This window comes from Chelon labrosus (genome assembly GCF_963514085.1).
Source record: "Chelon labrosus genome assembly, chromosome: 14".
Taxonomy (NCBI): Eukaryota; Metazoa; Chordata; class Actinopteri; order Mugiliformes; family Mugilidae; genus Chelon; species Chelon labrosus.
In genome coordinates, this window is record NC_140347.1 from 2,538,098 (window position 1) to 2,559,504 (window position 21,407).

The following is a 21,407-nucleotide window of genomic DNA, read 5'->3' on the forward strand; positions in this document are numbered from 1 at the left end:
GGGTTCTCTCCAGGTTCTCCAGCTTCCTCCCACCGTCCAAAGACATGCTGGTTAGGTTAACTGGTGATTCTAATTCTAATGGAACACCAGCGATGTGGGTTCACGTTGCACCTGTGGAGCAATGGTTCTAAACCACAATCTCTCGGTGGTTAAAACCGGTCCAGACTTGGTTCTAGGGTTAGAGGTTAAGGTTAGGTAATGTGTTACGTCGATGGAAGGTCCTCCTAAAGACAGGAACAGGAGTTTGTGTGTTTCCTGCAGTAAAGTTAAAGGTCAGTGACTTGACTGTCGCTGAAATCTTGAGAACGTTAATTCGTCTGGATTCCCGTTTGAATCCAGGGATTGACCTTTACATGCAAACTCAGAGGAAACAGCAGCAGCTTTACATTTAAACAGGAGCCTCCTCCGTCCTGACATCCTCACATTGACTCTCTGTGGTCGCAGGTTTTCTCCACATACATTAAATGTCAAAGCTAAAGAAAGGACTTCAGTCGTAATCAAGCTATCCACACAGAGAAGTGCACTGTGGGTAACGGTACACTATGTAGTTCACTCATCTTTAATCACATGATTTTATTTTTCTTCGTCATCGTTTCATTCCGTAAACTGCAGGTCACATCCGATCTTCTCCGTCGTCTGTGGGGTCACAAACGTGTTGAATCACAACTAATGAACAGATGCTTCCAACGTCTTTTTTTTTAGGAAATAAACATGTTAATGTTGATGAGTTTGGTCTCGTCTGGACAGAATACGCAGGATAAAATATTCTCAATGAGCATCAGAAAAAACGTCTAAGCAATGTAAGAAAACAAGACTGTCTCCATGGAGACTGAATCAGATGATGTGATCAGATCCAAACATCAGTCACTGTGGAGGGGCATCACGTCTACTGGACATAGAACAGAAGAAGAAGAAGGTGGAGGAGAAGGAGGAAAAGAAGAGGAGGAGGAAGAGAACGAGAAGAAGTGTTGTCTTCTCCATGTCCTCCTCCAGTTCTGAATGTCTAGAGTCTTAGAAGATGACCAAGATGTCTCCACGTCTCCAGTGTTGCTGTCCACATGGATTCCAGCTTGGTTCATCTTTTCAAACACTTGTTTCCTGTCAGGAGGTTTGAATCTGATTTTTTGAGGCACAACTAGTAGACACACATTAAAAAACATCACTAACAGGACTAAAGGCCCCTAATGAGACCAGAAGGGCTCCTAACTCGCCTGATGCATGATCAGTATGGTGAACAGAAGCCGCCAGAGCCTCAGTCACTTCCTGTCAGGATGACGCACTAAAGTCCTGCTGAGCAGATAGACGCCAGGAGACCAGAGCTTCCTCTCATGAACAGTCTGACCTGTAGATTCACTGTGTTTGAGGCAAAGATGGAGGATGAGTCAGAGCTGGTGTCTCACACTGATCTGCTCTCCTGCTGCTGCTCTATTCTCAAGATGAAGAGATGGGAAACTTTCATTTCCTTCCCTCTTAATTAAACATTCATTTATTAAATCTTAACAATCAGGCTGAATTGGTGCTGGATTTGCACTGACTCTGAGCACACCTGAGTCGTCCACTGGTGACGATGAGGACGTAGAAGATGGTGATGGTGATGACAGCAGTGCTTTACGTGCTGGTTCTCCCATTCTTCAGCTGTTGGAGTGTGTTTGGCACAGTAATCAGGCTACATGCTATATAGGCTAGAAGATAATGCTGATTTGGGGTGGCGCAGTGGTGTGATGGTTAGCACTGATGCCTCACAGCAAGAAGGTTCTGGGTTCTAATCCATGGCTGATTTTTACAACATTCATTTATTCAACAGACTTAGTGTGTCACACATTTGACATCAAGGCAAAATAGGCTTTTTTTTAATCTTTTTTTGTGCACTGGACTTTCTTTCAGTGTCCTTCATTATGAAGATAATTTAGGAACAAAACACTAAAACGAGTTGGATCAGATCAAGTTCTCCACTCCTACCTGAATGAACAATTCTCCAACCTGCCTGTGATTCCTCTTACATTTTCAAACTGTCATGTAACATCATCAGTTTGTATCATAAGATTCCACATGTACACTTTAGTCAGATATGTGTATCTATGACAGATGTATGTTTATCTTGCTGTTCTCTTCTCTTCTCTCTTTGCTGTTCTCTTCTCTCTTTCTTCTGTCTGTACCCGGCTGGCCTTAGGCAGATGGGTCCCTCCATATGAGCTGGTTCTGCTCAAGGTTTCTTCCTGTTAAAAGGGAGTTTTATATTTTTAATTTTATCTATATAAATCTTAGTTTTATCTATATAAATAAAATTGAAAATTGAAATTGAAGAGAGTTTTGGAGAGGAAAGAAAAAAGTGGGATGCAGAGGCTTAGTACACTTCTAGAATTTGTAGTATTCCTAGAACCATTCAAGGAGGTGTTTCATGATCTGTTTAGGCTCGGACAAATATCCATTGTGATAAAAGTGAGCAGCGCTTCACGTGAGCGCAGATTATCAGCCCTGAGTTTGATTAAAAATCATCTACGAACAACAACGACAGATGAGCGTTTGAGTCATCTTGGGGTGCTGAGCACTGAGTCCTGACGAAGCATCAGTAAAGAGGTTTTAAAAAAGGAATAAAATGCTGGATTTTCTCACATGCTGTGTGTTTGTTTGTCTAGTTACAGTAAAAATGTAAAACTGGTGAAGAGACTTTACTGTGTAAGCTTTTTTTTAAATTACATTCAAGTGTTTGAACATGGTGTCACTGGTGAAATGTATACACCTTATCAAGGATGTTGGACAAATCCTCGGCCTCTCTGTGAATATTGTGGCCCCTTGAAGGCCCCTCACTCAGAAAAACCCCAGATCCGCCACTGTCTTCATAAACTGTTGTAACTTATTGTAGTAAGTCAACGTTTAAATGATAGCTCAACTCTAAAGGTTTTAGGTGAACGCTACGACTTTGTCAAAGTTAGAATTTCTTATTTCAAACATCTTAGCATATTAAAAACAGTTAAATTACAGTGTCAGGAAAGTCTGACTAAACTGTTCTGTTCATATTTTCCTTGGATCAGCACAAATCTACTGTGTTACTTGTTTCAAGAAGTTTTGGCAGGTGAAATGTTCCTGTTCCACTGGCAGATCATTTGGGTTATTTGAAGTTATATGTCCCTCAGACTTTCTTGTCTTGCTCTGTTTAGCTGTATTTTTGCAGTGAACTCTCTTCCAGACAGATATGAAGCTTTATGACTGGTTGTTGACCTGCAGGAGTGCACACTGGGGATGTCGTCTGTTTATCCTTTTATTTATTCACGACATTTTTACCTTCGACTTTTTATCAAAGAACCAGATACTTTTCTGTGTTCTAATTCTTTTGCACTGATGATTTAATCAGAGTTTTATGCTGAACCAAAGCCTTGGAAGAACTCCAACTGTGAGCTAAAGAATAAATAAATCAAATGAACTGGACTTTTATTGGAGGAACCAGAGTACCCAGCTGCTCCCACAACACACATTTATTTCTCCCCCTGTAGCTATGAACATGAAGCTGATACACAATGTTTCCTCATTTGTCAGACTCTTTGTAAGAAACTGGGGAAGCTGAATGAGGGACTCTAGAAACTAATCACCTGCTCATCAGAGAATCAGAGCTGAGGTGGAGAGGAGGGAGAAAGCGTTTTTGTCCACCTTTGTTTGTGGAATAGATTTTCTGTCGCTGAAGCATCGACAGCACGAGTCCTGGAGACAAACAGAGAAAAAGAAATCTGCCTCTGTGGCTCCTGAAGTGGCTGAGGATTTTATTAAGAGCAGGAAACGGTTAGACTCTAGACATTGTCCAGTTTGTCAAATAAACGGCTTTGCTCATGTTCGTTATCATGATGGGATGCTGAGGAACGGTCTGACTCCGTTAACGAACATGAAGCCAGGAGGATTGGTCGAGGCCGTGTGGTAAAATATCTCAGCTGACTGACATGAGGCGGTAACAACATGAAATCACAGCCGCCACGAGGAAGACAGGTCTGAGCTCAGATAATTGCCTTTGAGAGGGAAATGAGAAGCGGCACATTACTTCAAATCACACGTCATTCATATGTCATTTTGTAATTATGGGTCATTTTCTATGATTTTTTTCCTCCACTTTTGTTTCTGCCTTAAATCATTGAGAAAAGGCTGCTGTGGCATATCTGGGTAAAAAAAAAAAAAAAACAGGTGAATCAGATGGACACGTGTATCACACACCATCAGATCCATCAGAATCTCACACTGACTTGTCTTTTTTAAACGGTCACTGTCCCTCAGATACAGGACGATGAGTTAGACATGATGAGTTGATCCTCTGATTTAGTCTTTAGCTCCATGCTAAGAGGATGTTTAGAAGGTGGTGAAATAACTCAGAGCTCAGTACCTGTCTCTTTTAGGGCTGTCAACAGATCAAAATATTGAATCCAAACGAATGGCTTGATTTTCTCAGATAAAGTGCGGTTAATCTGTTTTGAATGTTCCTTAAAGGAATATTCCACCACGTTTTTAATCTTCTTATCAGCGTCGTAGTGGACAAATATGCTGCTTTATGTAAATGTATGTTGTTATTATTATTATTGCAACAGCTGGACACAACAACAAACAGTGTCCAGATTAGAGTTTCCCAGGCGTCTCCATGTCATTGATTCTTGATCCAGTGATGACTCACTTCACATCCACAGTAAATGCAGATAACTTTTTTTATCCATTTTCTTCAGCTAGCTTTCTGTTGTTTTTTTTTTTGCTTCTTCGGATATTTTTTAAAGTTTTGTCACTACAAAGTAAAATAATTTATTATGAGTGCACTTCAGGCTCTGCTTGCTTTCCACCGCGTTACTGTTGCTTTAATCCCTCCCTGGTTTCTCCACCTACAGTTTGCACTGAGGTTATAATAATAGAAGCTGCATCGTGTATTAAGAGGATCTTTTGTTGACGAGTCATTAACGCCTTCATTGTGACTGTCCTGATTCATATCTAACGTTCAGATTTTAGAGCAAAGTTGTGACCATAATTCTTCCCATCCATCCTCTAAGACGTAATCGTCCTTCCTGATGTAAGTTTGACTCCGGGGCCATCTTCAGCACAAATGTTGGAACGGCTCCAAGAACAGCTGGACTGAATGACTTCTGCAGCTTTTCCTTCTCAGCACTTCGCTCTCAGTCAAGTTAAAGCCCCAATCACTGAGTGAATAGAAATTACAGATGACGTCTCACATCATTAGCAACCTGCAATCACCAATGTACCTGATTATTGTTGCAAATTTGCCCTTTTGTGCCCTTTACATTTTGTTCTTCTAATGGGGGAACATGATGGGATGTTACTGGTTGCTATGGAAGCCTAAAACAAGACGCTATTGATAAGAAGCAGTTTATGATGATTATTATTTGAGACCAGTAAGAGTTCCTCAGTGTGCTGCTGGGAGATTCTGACTTTTTTTTGACAGAAAAATTGTTAAAACTGTCCATGTGTGTAGATATGACAGGAGAATAAAACACTTTAAATTAGGACTGAGACTAATGATCAATATTTATTAGAAATCATCTCAGAGCCAGCTGGACGTTTGCAGATTATTTTTGTACTTCTACCGACAAAATGTTCAATTTGCTCTCAGAAAACTCCACAGCAACATTTTCACACTCCAGAATTTGGAATAACATCTTAAATATTAATGAAATCAGAAAAGTTGCCAATTCATTTCACCAACAAGCTGTTGTTTACTTCTCTGCTGCAGACGAGAATACAGACATCAAAACTGTTGCTTTTAACTACATGTGTGCATCATGACCACCGCGCAGGATGCTTTCATTGGGTACATGGGTTGGAGATGTGAGTGCTGAGGTTCAGCCCAGATTATCTGCTGATGTGAGGTGTTACCAGATCCACTCTTAAACTTCTGGAACCTGATTAATATCAGACATGTTAGATATTCACGGGTCAACAAGGACACGGAGCAGCCGACACTGTTGCTAAGCAGTGGTTTACAATTTAGCCCTCGAGGCTAAGATTAGCTAGCATGCTACTTTACGCAGATATTAAAACAGAGTTAAAATCTCACTTTTTTTTTTTATTAATCCACAGAGAGTCCTTCTCCTGCTTCTCCTTTTGATTGCATGGTGGTTGGGTCTGGCCCCCCGTCTGAACTGGAGTGTGGATCTGTACATTTACAGCAGTTTGTTGCACCACAGTCTCCATTTTGTTTACCTCCAGTTTCCCTGTGAGGTCACGAGAAGTGGTGCATTGATTGCTCCCTGATCTGGTAGCTATCTGGTAAGACAGGAATTTCAAAGTCCTGCTGAGATTAGTTTCCTGATCCTCTCCACCAGCAGAGTCTGAGGAACAGAAAGAGTGACGTCATCCTCAGCAGCGTTCTGACGTGAATGAACGTGAAGCGGTGTGTGTCAACTGTCCTTGAATAAATGAAGCGTGTAGAAAAGAGCAGGTTGAAATCAGTAGCAGATGCATTCAGGCTTTTTTTTTTTTTTTTGAATAACCAGAGCAAATTAATGTTCAAGGCTCTGGCTTTGTGTTTTGGTGCTGTTTTATATTGAGCTGCACAAAGAGAAGCCTCAGCAATGTCCTGTGCTCACAGTTTATTCTGGGTTTCTAAATTTCTGCCTGAACCTTTAAGGAGACGTGTTTTTAGCCGATATCATTCATTGATTTAAAGTTGGATGTCAAAGCAAGGGCGGCATCGACGTCTTGGCCGTACAGCAGATTAGATCAACTGCTGTCAGGTGGAGATGACTCCTGATTACACCACCTCTGCCTGGAGGATGTTCATTTACAGGGTTCCCCCTTAACATGTGTTTCCTCTAAAAACTAAACTATTACATTTTGGCTTCAGATGCCAATTTAGATTCAGTGGAGTTGTAACCTCCAGTGCTGAAATATTAGAGGCAGTGAGTCAGTCATTATAGACCTCCATGTCAAAATGTAAAACTGGTTCTAAATACTAATGGGTGTCTTTGATCTGGACACATTTCAACATTAAGAACTCTCTGGGTGACATTTCTTTGCTCACTGACTGGAGACTTTCTGAGATTAGTGCGAGGGAAGAGACTCCATCCCACAGGAGGACAAAAATTGGAACTCCAGACTCCTAGCTTTACTTGTTGGCATGTTAACATTTACTAACTATCACTAAAAACAGTGTGAAGCTAAGGTGGATTGACAATGCCTGAAAGACAAAATAAAAACAAGAAGATATCAAAACTCAGAGAACGAGGAAATGTAGGAGACGGAGAACACAAGCAAACTGACAAAAGACAAATGGGAGAGGCCAGAATATATATACCCTGAGGACTAATGAGGGAACAAGACACAGGTGAGGCCAATGAGGGCGGAGCAACCAATCACAGAGGAGGGAACGTAGACAAAAACAAGAAATGAGTATAGCGGAAATGCAAAGAGAAAACTGATTTCAGAACAAAACGGGAAACAAGAAAAAACAAACATTCAAACATTTGCAGCATAGTTTATATATATATATATATATATAGTGTTAAGTTCTATTATTTGTTCCTTAAAAGTGGTTTGTTCTTGCTTGTCATGCTGCTCACGTGTACCTTAAATTTGCTGATCTGAATCTAATCTTATTCTGAATCTACAACACAATAGCAGAGAAACTCTTAATACCCTGGAGGAACAGAAAAGAATCAAAAGTCAGTACCATGACAGTTCTATGGCTCAGTGTTCACGTCCTTCTGATATGAAATTCAGTTAATGTTCAACAATTGTCTCATTTAGTCAATTTCTACCCAGCGTTGACAACTGCATCAACATCAGCTGATCATGTTCTGTTAGCTTAGCTTGTCAGAAATGTAAAACGAGTCAACGATTAATATTTTCTGGGTTTTATTTAACACTCTTAAAACTTCATGAGGACTAAGAAGCTGAGTTTCTGTTGGAGAATCAGACCCACTCTAACCAGCACCGTGTCAACGCTCCACTCGGTCCTGTTCCAGTTTGCAGAAGTTTTCAGGGAAAATATATGAGGCAGTCTTTCATTTAATTTTCAAGGGCATCCCCTCATATTCTGAATGTTTGGACGGATTCAGATAGACGAGAGTGACCCTGGAACTGAGACACAAAGAAGCGTTTGAGAGAAAAACGTCCTCAGGGTCTTCATCCTGTAAATCAGTGCTCACCGGGTTCTTACTTTTTATTGAACTTTTTAAGACTTGACATAAAAGCTGCTTTGGAGATCTGTTTTTTTCTGGTTTGATGAAGAGCTCTTCAATTTTATAACGTTTTTATGTTTGTCTCCCTGTGAACGAAACCAGCGCCATAAAGAAACGATTACAAAGACCTGCGTTTAACTGCTGCCGACATTTACTTGAACATTTCCACCGTAAAAAACTTCAGCACATCAACCGGACTTCTGTGCAGCCTGAAAATGTAGAGCCCCGGGACTAAACTTAAACCTTAGATAAAAGGTGAGGGTCCCTATAGAATGCTGTGGAGTAGTGTCGATAAGCATCAAAGGTTTAAAGAGGTTTATTTTTTATACAACACCCCAGACAATTGCGTGGTTTCCTTGTCGTGATGGCTCAACAAGGCCGAGGTTTCACAACAACCAGTGACAGAAACTAGTCGACAAGGACCGTGTTCAGCTGGACTCTTGAAAATACCGAGCCTCAGGGACAAAGCTTAAGACCTGCAGCTCTGACATGACACAAGTAATAAATAAATGATTGCATCGAAGAAACAGGAGCGAGGTACAGGAGAGTGATGTAAGATTTATGGGCAGACATGTGAGAGGTACAGTCGACTTCAGCATGAATGAATCATTGCAGGCTGAATGAAACCGCGGACGCCGTGACCCTGTTTATGTGTCGACAGGTTTGAGTGCTCGGAAATCAAACTGTGATCGGGCACAACACGAGCTGTGACATCCTGATGGAAACACAACGTTAATGTCCTCAACACAGGAACAGGTTTGAACAATAAACTCACGCTGACTCACATCAACCATGACCCAGGAGTCTTTGTCTTTTTTTTTTTTACTTGTTACATAAACTGTGTTTAAAGGTTGATGAAATAACAGCTCCTCAGGAGTGAAAAAAAAAATATGACCATTCATTTTGATCCAGACTGTATGCAACAGGGACTGGACGAGATGGCCATCTTTATAGATGGACATATGAATAAGAAGAAGAAGAAGAAGAAGTTTATTCAAACCTTCTGTCCAGTCCTGAATGTTTAGAGTAGAAGAAGACGACCTCTCCACATCCACAGGAGTAGAAGAAGAGGAAGAACGTGGAGGAGGAGAAGGAGGAGGAGAACAACGTCAATGCCGCCTCATCTGGGATCAGGATGGTGGATTTGGTGGTGGAGTTAGCCTAAACCAGCTAACATTAGCCTAAACCAGCTCGCTTGTTTGCCTCTGGTTACCTAGGTGACCCTCAAGCAGAACATCAAAATATGTCTAGTGTAAGGACAGCACTGGCTGGTCTATGCCACGGTCTATGCCACCGCTCCATCTGGGTTCACCTGACGCTCCAAAACGTTATCATCATGGTGGATCTGGTGGTAGGAACCACAGCGGTGTTCCTTTCAGGGAAACGTTTAGGGAACTCCGTCTCTTCTTAGGTCACCCAGTCAGTTTTAAATCTCGGTGCAGATGGAAAAAATAAGCAAATTCTTGGATTTTTGAGCTCATTTAACCTCCGACTAGCAGCAGATCTCTTTTATCTCATTGATTATTCTGCATCGCGCCGCTGGATTGATGCTGAATGGGAGAGAAGCCTCATTATTAAATCACCTCCATTTATGTACAGTTTAGACTCCAGACCGATCAATGCATAAACTCCTTCAGATCCCTCTCTAATCCGTCCAGCTTTATGCTAATCAATAAGTCTTGTCTCTTTTCTTCCCAGGTTTCTTTATGAAGGCATCACTTCGAAATGATGCTTAGACTCCAGATTCATTGGCTATCCTTATTAGCCTCTTGGTTCACATTCAGATGTCATATCCATTAAAGCCAAGGTCTAACATAATCAGTGCTATCCTTCATTTTGTAAAAATATATCTGCTTGATTTATAGTTAAATTAAAACTCCTGTGAAATAGGTCACATTTAATCTAGTAGTACATGTACATGATCAGACTTTATTGTAGCACTGTGTCTTGTCTTGTTTTGTCTTGATGTTTCTGGTGTTACAGCTCTGCAATGTTGCTTTGTTGTGTAGCTCAACAGAGAGGTGGAACTGCTCGGTTCAGATAGATAGAAAGGTTAAACTGCTCACCTTTAGCCTACCAAATGCTTGCAGACCAAAAAAATGATAAAAAAAAAAAAGATAAAAAAACAGGCAGGGAAGGAAGGAAGAGTGCTGAGGCATAAAGTCAAAAACCAACAAAGAGAAAGTCAAACTCTCCCACAGGTACAGTCTGAGAACACAGTCGGCAGGGAAAGAGCAAACCTCTGTGAATACTGAAGGAGTCGGTGGGAATCAGGTGACTGGAGTTAATGCAGCGCAGGTAGTAGTGTCAGGATTGTGGAATTAGCTCAGTGGAAACGAATATTTTTTTAGGTTTAAAAAGAAACCACAAATAGGAGCTTTAGCTTTTGTTAGGAAGCCTGGTTTGGGCTTTGATTTGGATTTGCTGCTGGAAGTTTGTTGTCACACCAGAAGACTACAGCAACTATACATAACAGGAAAGAAAAAGGCCTTCGTTTAGGTAACTCAAGGTGTTGCTGTCATATGTCAATGAACTGGATCATTGGTCGTTGACTCAAAGTTAAGAGTAATTCAACTTTGTCCACTTAACGTCTCCAAAGGTTTTTTTGGTCTCTGGTCAATACATCACTAATGAGTTTCTTCCTGTTTGTTTAAACTGATTATTTTTTTTTTTTTTCACACTGGTTCTGTTCTGAGGAATTTTAGCCCATTCCTCAGAACAGAACCACTTCAGTTCTGAGATGTTGGTGGGTTTCCTCACATCAACTGCTTGCTTCAGGTCCTTCCACAACATTTCTATTGGATTAAGGTCAGGACTTTGACTTGGCCGTTCCTAAACATTCATCTTGTTCTTCTTTAACCGTTCTTTTGTAGAACCACTTGTGTTCTTGGTTCTCGTTGTCTTGCTGCATGACCCAGTTTCTCTTCACATTCAGCTCATGGACAGATGTCCTGACATTTTCTTTTAGAGTTCACTGGTAGAATTCAGAATTCATTGGTCCATCAATGATGACAAGCCGTCCTGGTCCAGATGCAGCAGAACGGGCCCAAACCAGGACATTAGCACCCCCATGTCGTTGCTGTGATGCAAATGCAATTGAACCTTGTCTATAAGGAGTGGATGGCACTCTTTATAGACATGGTTTAAGTGCATTTGCATTGACACTTGGTGATAGAGAGTCTTTGCTCTTCTTCTCTATGGGCCAGGATTCCTATCACAGACAGCAGGTTGTCTTGTTATGCTGCAGCCTTACATCAGCAGAGGTCTCTGATGAGCTCTGATCAGGGCTTGTTCCAGTCCTTTAACTCTGGCTCTGTCCACTGTAAGAAGATTTGTGTACAAATATCACACACACTAAAATGCTAATTATTGTTCTAAAAGTCAGTCGATCTCATTGGGTATCAAACCCTCAGTCTTCTCAACTCATTCACTTGTTTACTGTGACGTTACATCACCACAATGTCCACTGAAGTCAGGCTCTTTGACACATTTTCTCTGGTTTCTCTAGTTGAGTTCAGCTGTTTTCTGTGGCGGTCACCTGATCAAATAAACAGCTTCTTATGAAGAAGTTTGTTTTTGACACTTGACCCTGTGTCTCCCTCAGGTACAAGGCCATTGTGAACCCGATGGACATCCAGACGTCCAGCGCTGTCTTCTGGACGTGTCTGAAAGCTGTCTCTATCTGGCTGCTGTCCGTCCTGCTGGCTGTCCCTGAGGCCATTTTCTCACAAGTCGTCACCATGCAGGTAAAATGAAAACACTGCAAACTGCACTCAGTGTGCTAGAACATCAGCACTCAACGGTTCCTGTATTACATGCTGTCACAATGCAGTTTGTCCCAGATGAAGGTTGACACTCGTAAAGGAAATGAGACGTAAACCAATCAGTCTGAACTGTTTCAGATCCTACACACAGCTCACGCTGTAGCCTGCCCTCTCCATTATTCTCTGAATCAGAGACTGGTAACTGTCCGTGTGCATTCATAATAGGGCGTGAGACAAAAATACCTCCAACCAATCAGAGCGATGAAGTATGTCGTCTCCACTTGACAAGATTCACGTGATTGCAAGAGAGACTTAGAGAATAATAGTGAACAACCTGCTACAAGACTGTAAATGCTGACAGCAACTTGAATGGCTGCTGTTTCTTGGTTTAGAGCTTCAGCGTTATCAGCATTACCTCCTGTTGTCTCGCCAGATAAGACAAGACAAGATAACATAAGAAAAGACAAGAGGGGCTAAGACAGGACAAGTTAAGACAAGTTAGGGCAAGACATGACATGACAGGACAGAAATATACTTGGATAAAAATACAGAATTAGGTGAAAGGAAATATGTTGAGGGTATAAAAACTGCTGCAGTCTCTGTACCAAGCTACTGAAACCCTGCACAGAATAAACAGAACCGTGAAATAAAGAATAAATGTTCATTCACTCATTCACTGAGTGTTTGTGACCTTCAGTACATCCTGGTTAAATCTGAGGACGCATCGTCTCAGTGAGGTTTAGAGACTCTGATCGACTCAGATTTATGAACGACAAATGCTTCCATTTCACACCGCACCATTCACTCTGTTTCTGTTCCATCTCTTCCTTTCACATTTTCACTCTGCACTCCTGTCTCCTCAGGGTCACCGTGAAAACACCAACGTCACCTTTGTGAACTGCGTGCCGTACCCGCTGTCCAATCAGATGCATCCAAAGATCCACTCAGTGATGATCTTCTTGGTTTACTTTCTGATCCCGCTGGCCATCATCTCCATTTACTACTACCACATCGCCCGAACGCTCATCAAGAGCGCCCACGACATGCCCGGGGAAGTCAGTGAGCACACCAAGAGACAGGTCAGCCATGGATGGATGGATGAATGAGTGAATGAATGAATGAATGAATGAGCTGTTTTTACTGGAGTCTCTATGAACTGACTGTCTCTGGATTTTGTCTCCATGCAAACAAAATTTTAAATTGTCCAGCATCTAAGAAAATGAAATGAAAATGCAAAGAAGCTCCTGAGTGCAAGAAACTTTCAGCAACTTTCCAGCTCTGGCTGATCTATCAACCTGTTGAGTTTTAATCATTTGAGGTCACATAAACTCCAATAATCTGCTCTGAGAAAGAAAGAAGGCTCAGAAAGAGCAACGGCTTCATCTTCCATAAAATAATCTTTGGGTTTCAAACACCCCTTAATGTTCAGAACCTCCTGGTTTGCTTTTATCAGAATCAGAGTCTGGTAATATCTAATATTTAATATCTCCGCATCAGCTGGATAAATTAATCAGATCCTTTTAGTCTGAGACTAGTTCAACTCCACGGTGCTCAGACAACATGTATGACTACTGTTCCTCTTCTGTTCATCACCACATTAAGCCCCGCCCGAACGATCTGATTGGTCCAGCAGATTGTTGCTGGAGCCAAATCAGTTCCCAACAGAGAGACTCCAGAACAACGTTATGGAAGTTGGATGTAACTGTAAAAGAAATACCTTATACAGAAATGATTTGTTGACCCTGAATACTACAGGCTAGAATGAAACACAGTGTTTGTGATGATTTGTTTGATGTGGGGGCCAGACTCTTGTGAAATGCTAGTGCTGTGGGGCCCCACAACTTCTTGAGGGTTCAAACCTGTTCAGACTTTCTTCCCGGGTAAAGGTTACGCTCTGGTTTGATGGTTTGAGATGATGAAATCATGTAATATTTTAACTAAATACTGAAGCTCTGGAACCATTCATCTTCATCTTCTGTACCCGGTCTGCTGGAGCCTATCCCAGCTGTCGCTCTGGAACCAAACGTTTGAATTTTCTTATCCAGAAAGAAATGTTTAAAGACCTGTTATTGTCCCGTCAGTACAGCAGGACACTGGTGGACACTGTTAAGGTGAGATGGAGGACATGAACAAGTCCTGCACAAGAGAGAATCATAAATGCAGATCAGGCCGTTTGAGGAAAAGTTTCAGAGGTCACATGTTTTTAGTTTCAGTCATTTCAACTTGATTCAGATTTTTAAGAAGTTGATCTGAGGAGGAGACGGATGCTGAAGAGTGATGAAGAGTCTGTAGTTCTGTTTCTGTGGAGATTGACTCGGCCGTGAAGCTTTTTGCGCCCACACCTTTCACTTCCTCTGCAAACAGAGCAGCCACGAGGGAGGCTTGGACTCCGTCAGTCAGAGCGGAGTAATCACTTTACACAGACTTGATCTTCACAGATGGACGAGAGGTCAGAGCGAGGGGAGCTGAATCACTGGAGCTGTTTACAGCAGCAGGTCGGATCAGGAGGACATGATCAGTGAAGGAGGACTCCGGGGAGCGTCGTGATCATGATCACTGTCGATGGTTCATCCAGAATAATGAGGAGTTTCTAGGCTCTGATACGGTCGCAGCAGCGTTTCATAGACTCACAGTCCGCTTCAGGCAGAAGTATCATTTTTATTGGCAAATTATTTTCAGACATTTCCAATCTGCTGCTTTAATGGTTAGCATCAATCATACCACCAGCAGCCTTTTCACATTAAAAGCCTCCAAACATCTGTGCAGAGATGAAGAATTCTGACTTGATTTACTATGATTTAAAAATGATTTTAAAATTTCATACAACTTCACTTTGACTTGTTTCAGATGAAGTGGACTTGCTTTCAATTGACACATGTTTTAAAGTGTCCAGTGACCATGACTGTGTCTACTTAAAAAAAAGTTCATTCACATATATATCAATTTAAAACAAGTAAATAACATTGACAGGATGTTTCACTGGACATTAATAATCAGTTTTAATCAGATTAAAACCTTTTGATGGAAGAAGTGTAGAAGTTGTGGTGGTGGTAACCATGGTAAACTTTTCTAATCAGCATCAGGTGAGGAGTTTCCAGGAGGGACAGAAACATGGAGGTAGAAAAACAAGAAACGATGGAGACGTGGAGACATCTTGGTCGTCTTCTAAGACTCTATCAGTTCTGGGTCTCCTCCTGTTTTTCCTCCGTCTGTCCTCGTCCCCTCCTACTACTTCTCCTCCTCCTGTTTTATGTCCTTGTCCTTCAGTTCCAGCAGTTGTACTATAGTTGCAGTTAGTGAACACCTAGACTTACAGACTAATAACAGTAGCATTGTAGCCCTTTAACTGAACGTGTCGTCCCTAAAACTCATACGTCTTGAAGGAAAAGTCATTTGCGACCGAGACAGTCGAGGCTGGGAACAGAGAAAGCAGAGAGAGGAGTATGTTCCTCAAAGACAATCACTGAAACACGAAAACTCTTGTCAGAGTCTGAGGAGTTTAACCATCAGTGTAGTTTTGGAGTTTTTGCAAGCGAAGGGAGATCTTGACACTTCACAAATATGAAGAGACTTTCTGCTGAGTCTGATTCAAGATAAAATGCAAATGTTGTTTTCTGAATATTATCTGAATATTAGGCGCTGGGGGATAATTGCTAATTTTCCAGTTGGATGCCATTAAACCAGCATGAAGCAACAAGGTGATGTTCATTTTATGACATTGTTTGCATCTCTGCTCGTTATATTAAAGATATTCCAATAAATCAACTACAGATGCAAATAAATATGCAGTTGATTAACAAACAAACACACAACTCAATAAACAGGATGAGTGCAGTTTCCATTAATAAACTTATAAATAATATTTCAAAGAAACCCCAAAACTGCTTTTACAGTCAACAATACAGTCCACACAAAACTACAAGAAGTGTTTCTTGTATTTGTTCCATAAATTCAAATTATTTCCATCACAAATTATAGAGACACCTCCAGGAAACTGTTGAATTACAGATCATTTCTCTGGTTCCCTGACTTTAAATCAGATATTTCTGTTTGCAGCTCCATATTTATTCAGTTACATCTAGCTGTTTAAAGTGTCCACAGTGCTGTAATTGCTCAGAGATATTTGAACACATTTGTCAATTTTCAGCATTTGATGACAAACCTTCACAAAACAGTCTGCAATAAACTGCTCATCAAAAAGCCTTGAGATGAATCTCATTCTGTCTTTGAATAACCTAGAATTAAAATCATTTACCTGTATCAACAACTCAGTGTTGCTGCCATCCTGACAAAAAAAAATTTTTTTCTCACTAACTAACTTTTATATGGAAAAGCTTTTTCTGCCACCAGTACATTGCCACTCATCCTTTATACTGTATGAATTTAATGTCTTCTGTCAAGCTTCTTGTGTTGCCTCGTCATTTAAAGGACATTCCACATGGCTGCACTCTGAAGGTGTCTGTGTACAGTTGGACACATTTAATGTGGCTTAAAAGTTTTAACCCCTCAGAATGTTCTACATTTCTGCATAAACATCACACATTTGTCTCTGAAGTGCATGATGGCAACGGACAAAGGAGCTTTCTGAGGAGCTCAGAGAAAGAGTTGTTGTTGCTCTGGAAAAGGTTCCAGAACCATCTCTAAAGAGTTTGGAACCCACAAATAATCCACAGTCAGACAGATTGAGACCAAATGGAGGAGAAACTGGGTCATGCAGCAAGACAACGACCCAAGAACATAAGTGCTTCTACAAAAGAACGGTTAAAGAAGAACAAGATGAATGTTTAGGAACGGCCAAGTCAAAGTCCTGACCTTAATCCAATAGAAATGTTGAGGAAAGACCTGAAGCAAGCAGTTGATGTGAGGAAACCCACCAACATCTCAGAACTGAAGTGGTTCTGTTCTGAGGAATGGGCTAAAATTCCTCCAAGCTGCTGTAGACCACTGATCAGCAGGTACCAGAAACATTTAGTTACAAGGAGGTCACAGCAGATACTGGACACAAGGAGGACATGAGTTTATTACCTCACTGATATGAACAAAGGATTAATTTTCCTGTATAAACAATTGGGTTCTTTGTCTACCTACAGGACTTGTGTGACAAATTCGATGATGTTTTGCGTTATTTTCATGCAGAAATGTAGAAAATTTTGAAGGATGCAAAAACCTTTAAGCATCTCTGTATCTGACATGAAACCAGATGAGTCAGAGTCTTGCTCTAAATTCTCAGTCCCTCCATGTCCCCCTCTATTTGTGTCGGTCGGTCATGTCGCACCGTGTCCGTCTTCTAATTCATCTCATTACGTTTAAATGAATCCATCTGTGCCTCCTCGTGGGGAGGGGAGGTGGGGGGGGTCGATGCTATCAGCATCTTCCTAAATGGGAAAAACCTCTTAACGCTCGGCCCGTATCCTCACATCTAGCGGGGCTGGAGGATAATTGCTACATCAACTGCAGACGCCCACATCAATACCAAACACGCCTACCATCTTATCTGAGAGCGGAGCTAATTCATTAAGTTCCCTCAGATATGAAATACTGTACGTCAGAGGGAACACACACACACACACACACACACACACACACACACACAGTATTAAATATGGAAACTATTAAATTACATCCACCCTTTATTAAATGTTATTAATACGACAGAACTGGCTGAAAGCCTGCACAGTTTGTCATCTGGAAATGAGAATAAGAGCATTCGTGGATGTAGATGATGAAGTGTGTGAGTGTGTGTGTTATGAAAATATAAACCCCACTTTAAACTCTATTAGAAAATCGCCTCGTAGCATCACTTTCACTCAGACGGGTGGAGTTAGCAGTAATGAGACGAATTACACAGATGAGGATGGAGGGATTTCTTCTCACATTTGTTCGTATTAATATTAAAAGCTGCTTGAGAAACTAAACGCCTGCAGCAGAAATAAAACATTTTAGCTTTTTGGTGTTTTAATGGAGGTAGTTCAGAGAAAACTGTAATTAATCCAAACAAGTAGAACTGCTGTTATTAAAGGTGAGGTTGAAGATGTTCTTTTCTGGGCACTTTATGGCTTCCTACTGAAAGAACTCTTGATTTATGTCTTAATCTTAAAATATCTTTATACAGCAGACCAATGTGATCCACCAAATGGAGTCCACTAAAATCCAGTATTCTTCTAGCTCTTCTAGCTTTGGTTTTGGTCTCCACCATCTATTGAGATAAATCTCTGCTAAATGCCGAACTTCCATCAGCAGCTTTTCTCAGTGTGTCTGTTTGCTGCTGACCAGGTGCAGTTCAGTGGCTCCTTCAGAGCTACTTGACGAGACTTTGATCCAGGATGGTTCATGTGTTGTAAAACCAGAACAAGGCTCAAATAGGAGATAAACTGCTCCATGAAAAATGACATTTACATACATTGAACAGTGCCTCCTAGTGGCCAATGAAGGCGGAAGTCAGGGGGTGTAGTTGTAAGGAGAAGGTCAGGGCGAATGGAGGGATCAACAAAGCATTGGACTTGGCCAAAGGCTGTGTTTCCCTTTAATACTGTCCATGTTTGTTATTTGAACCATGACAACGGTCATCACACCTTAATGAAGTGCTTAGTTTAAACCATATCGTGAACTTTTTGAGGTGGATCTGTAGGTAGAGCAATTTGTCCCAAAGTGTCCTTGAGCTTGTTCACCTGTGTGTGAATGAGTGTGAGTTTGTAAATGTGTCATTGTGATGGTAAAGCGCTTTGAGAAAAGAAAACACTGCACTGTCACATAATGACAGGACAAGGAACAAATCATTTTGTTTTCACCATAGAGGACTTTTTTTATTTGTTAAACGTTGTTCATGAACTCATTATCAGATTAAGAATATTTCATTAGAGGTGTTTTAGTGTTAACATTTGTACATCTTTAACTGGTTTGTGAGGAATATAGAGCCAAGATTCCACTTTCTATTACAGCTTGTCCTCACCGAGCAGTGTGGCTTGAATCATTCAAGTGATTCCTGATTGACAGCTCCAGGATTCAACAAAATGATTGCACAAGCAGCCTTAAACCTCTCCGGTGTCTCTGTGTGTGGTTTGAACACTGAGCTGGCGGGGAGCCACGACTGAGCCTGGGACCAGCGTTGCATTGACTGGCAGCATTAGAAACAAATAAATCAAAGGAACACGGCACAGCGGGAGACTCAGGGATAAGCCCCAGCCTTTAAAGGGGATGGTCACATGTCATTTACAAGGTACTGTGGCTGCTACCAGCTGAGACGAAAATGTTCCAGTGAAGGTACAATTTCTGGAATTTAGGCCTGTAGAAATGTTTTAAAAAAATTGTCGAATGTATCTTCTCACTACTGAATCTAACAAACTGGGAATGAAGCTTAATGAAGCTGTCTCTGTTTTAGTCCCAGTGTTTTAGTCAGAGGTGGCCTCTGAATGGTGGCCATTTGGAAATCTCTGGAGAACAAAGTGTGCCACAGTCTGCAACCTCCTCAGCTGGTGGAAAGGGCTTAGTAGATATTGATCTGCACATGTCGTGTGATGTCTCTGAATGTTTTGAGGGTTCTGCTCCGTGTTAGCTCGCTTGCTGATAGGATATAAGGATGGCTTCTGTTGTTTTGCTTTCCACATAGACTCTTTACCTGCCTGAAACCAAAGTCTACTCAAATATTGAAAACAGAAAACAGAAAACTGTCAGTACTAAAATCTCATCCCTGCAGATTCATTTGTAGATAATGTGTTTGTTGAGATTAATATAGTGGGACTTGCTAAGATTCTCAAACCAGTGTCGGGTTCATTTTCTTCCTTAACTGAGCTCTAGATCTCAGCCCTCCTGGCTAGCATGCCCTTCAGCCAGTTCTGTGCTTCAGCTTCAGTCTGTAGCACTTTGCTTAAATGCTAGCTGAGGCTCTAAAACGTCTAAAAATTTGACGTCGCAATGAATCAAATGACTACAAGGGGGCGCTGTGGTGCTACGTAACCATGCATTTCCATCCACGTAAACAATCCCTACATCACATATAATTCAATGGTCATTTATGTGCTTCTGCGAAATCGTATTCACACCAAAAATATGGTCAGACACCAAACCAGCTGTTGTCGTGTATTTGTTGTTGATGGACCGGTAACATGACCTCAGACGGAGCTAGAAGAAACATTTTGCTGGTCCGACCTCCCCTCCACTGCCTGGTCTCATTGACTCGTGACATGAGTGTTTACCGGCCCCCTCTCCCTCCATCCCCTGGGATGAAATACGACATTTCAACAGGCCTCGTCACTTTCCTGCTTCACCTGCCATCTTCCATCATCATCATCATCATCACCAACATCTCCGCCATCGTCCATGTCCCCGGCTTCAGAGCAGCCTCCTGCTGCAGAGAAAACTCAGCTCAGCTCTGACCTCCGGTTCCTTCACGTAAGCGACAGCAAACTATTTATGATTTATTCGAAGGTGCACTCTCAAGGATTTTCTGTTTCCTCTCCTCAAACTGAGCTCATTTAAAAACAGTTTTTTCCAGGGTGGTTTCTTTTCTCACGACGAACAAAGTGGTGCTGGATGCATCGTTTTTATAGACTTTTAAAGGCTGACCTGGAGGGGTTTGACTCTGATCTGTGTGTGATTTGATAGGTGTGTCAATCTCTGACAAATTGTATCTGGAAACACGGTCGGAGTGTCGACAGAAAATAATAAAAGCCATCAGCATCAAGAGGAGATGATCTTTATCTTTTATTGAGAGGCTCTTCTTCATAAAACTGCTGAAACACTTTTAAATCAAAAACTAAGACAACTCCAGAGAAAAGGAGATATTGTTTCTATCATTCATAAATGATATGGACATTTTAATAATATTCCAAAGGACCTAGAGGAACTCATAAGCTGAGCTCAGACTTCATGAGTCCATTAAAGCTTGGTTAACACTCCTGCAGCCGGTCTACATGGATCCCAAGCCGGTGAAAACTTTTCTACCTGTGTTCTGTCATTACGCCACTAAGACGGTGACCAGTCAGCTGTGCTCTGTCACACTCTCTACTTCACACTGTGACAGATGGAACTGAGCGGCTCATGTCGGGGTTGGAGCCAATAAATGTGGATCCTGAAATCCTAGAGGATGGTTTTACTACTGTTGACACTGTGAAAAAGGAAATGCTCTATGCTGGTTGCATTGCTGCAACGCAGACAGCATAGGGTCCCGAGCTACACTATAGCTACAGCTAAACGACTAAACCATAATGTAGTTTAGTCGTTTAAGGAGAAACCTCTGAGATGTGCTTTACAACAGACTTGATAGTGGACTCTAAAGAAACCTCTTCACTGACTATTTAAGGTGTGGTTGGATCTGGCTACAAGAAGTTAAATGAGGAACAGAGTGAGTGTTTCATTCACCTCTGTCTGTCATGGTGATTTAATCTGAACACAGCTGAAGGGGTTTTTAAATTTTAAAGCTTCAGCTTTAACGACTCTTAAAAGCCACGCAACGAGCAAGGAGCCGTTTTATCTTAAGATGCAGCAG

At 41.4% G+C, this 21,407-nt stretch overlaps 1 protein-coding gene across 1 annotated transcript in view; it reads left to right on the top strand.

Annotated features, from left to right (window-relative positions):
* Positions 1–21,407, top strand: part of nmbr (neuromedin B receptor) — a gene marked incomplete at its 5' end in the record, with an annotated part of 43,473 nt that overhangs the window by 6,945 nt on the left and 15,121 nt on the right. The window contains 2 exons of the mRNA XM_084560593.1: positions 11,764–11,905; positions 12,787–13,002. Coding sequence (XP_084416719.1) covers positions 11,764–11,905; positions 12,787–13,002 — 358 coding nt within the window. The remainder of the gene's footprint in view (positions 1–11,763; positions 11,906–12,786; positions 13,003–21,407) is intronic.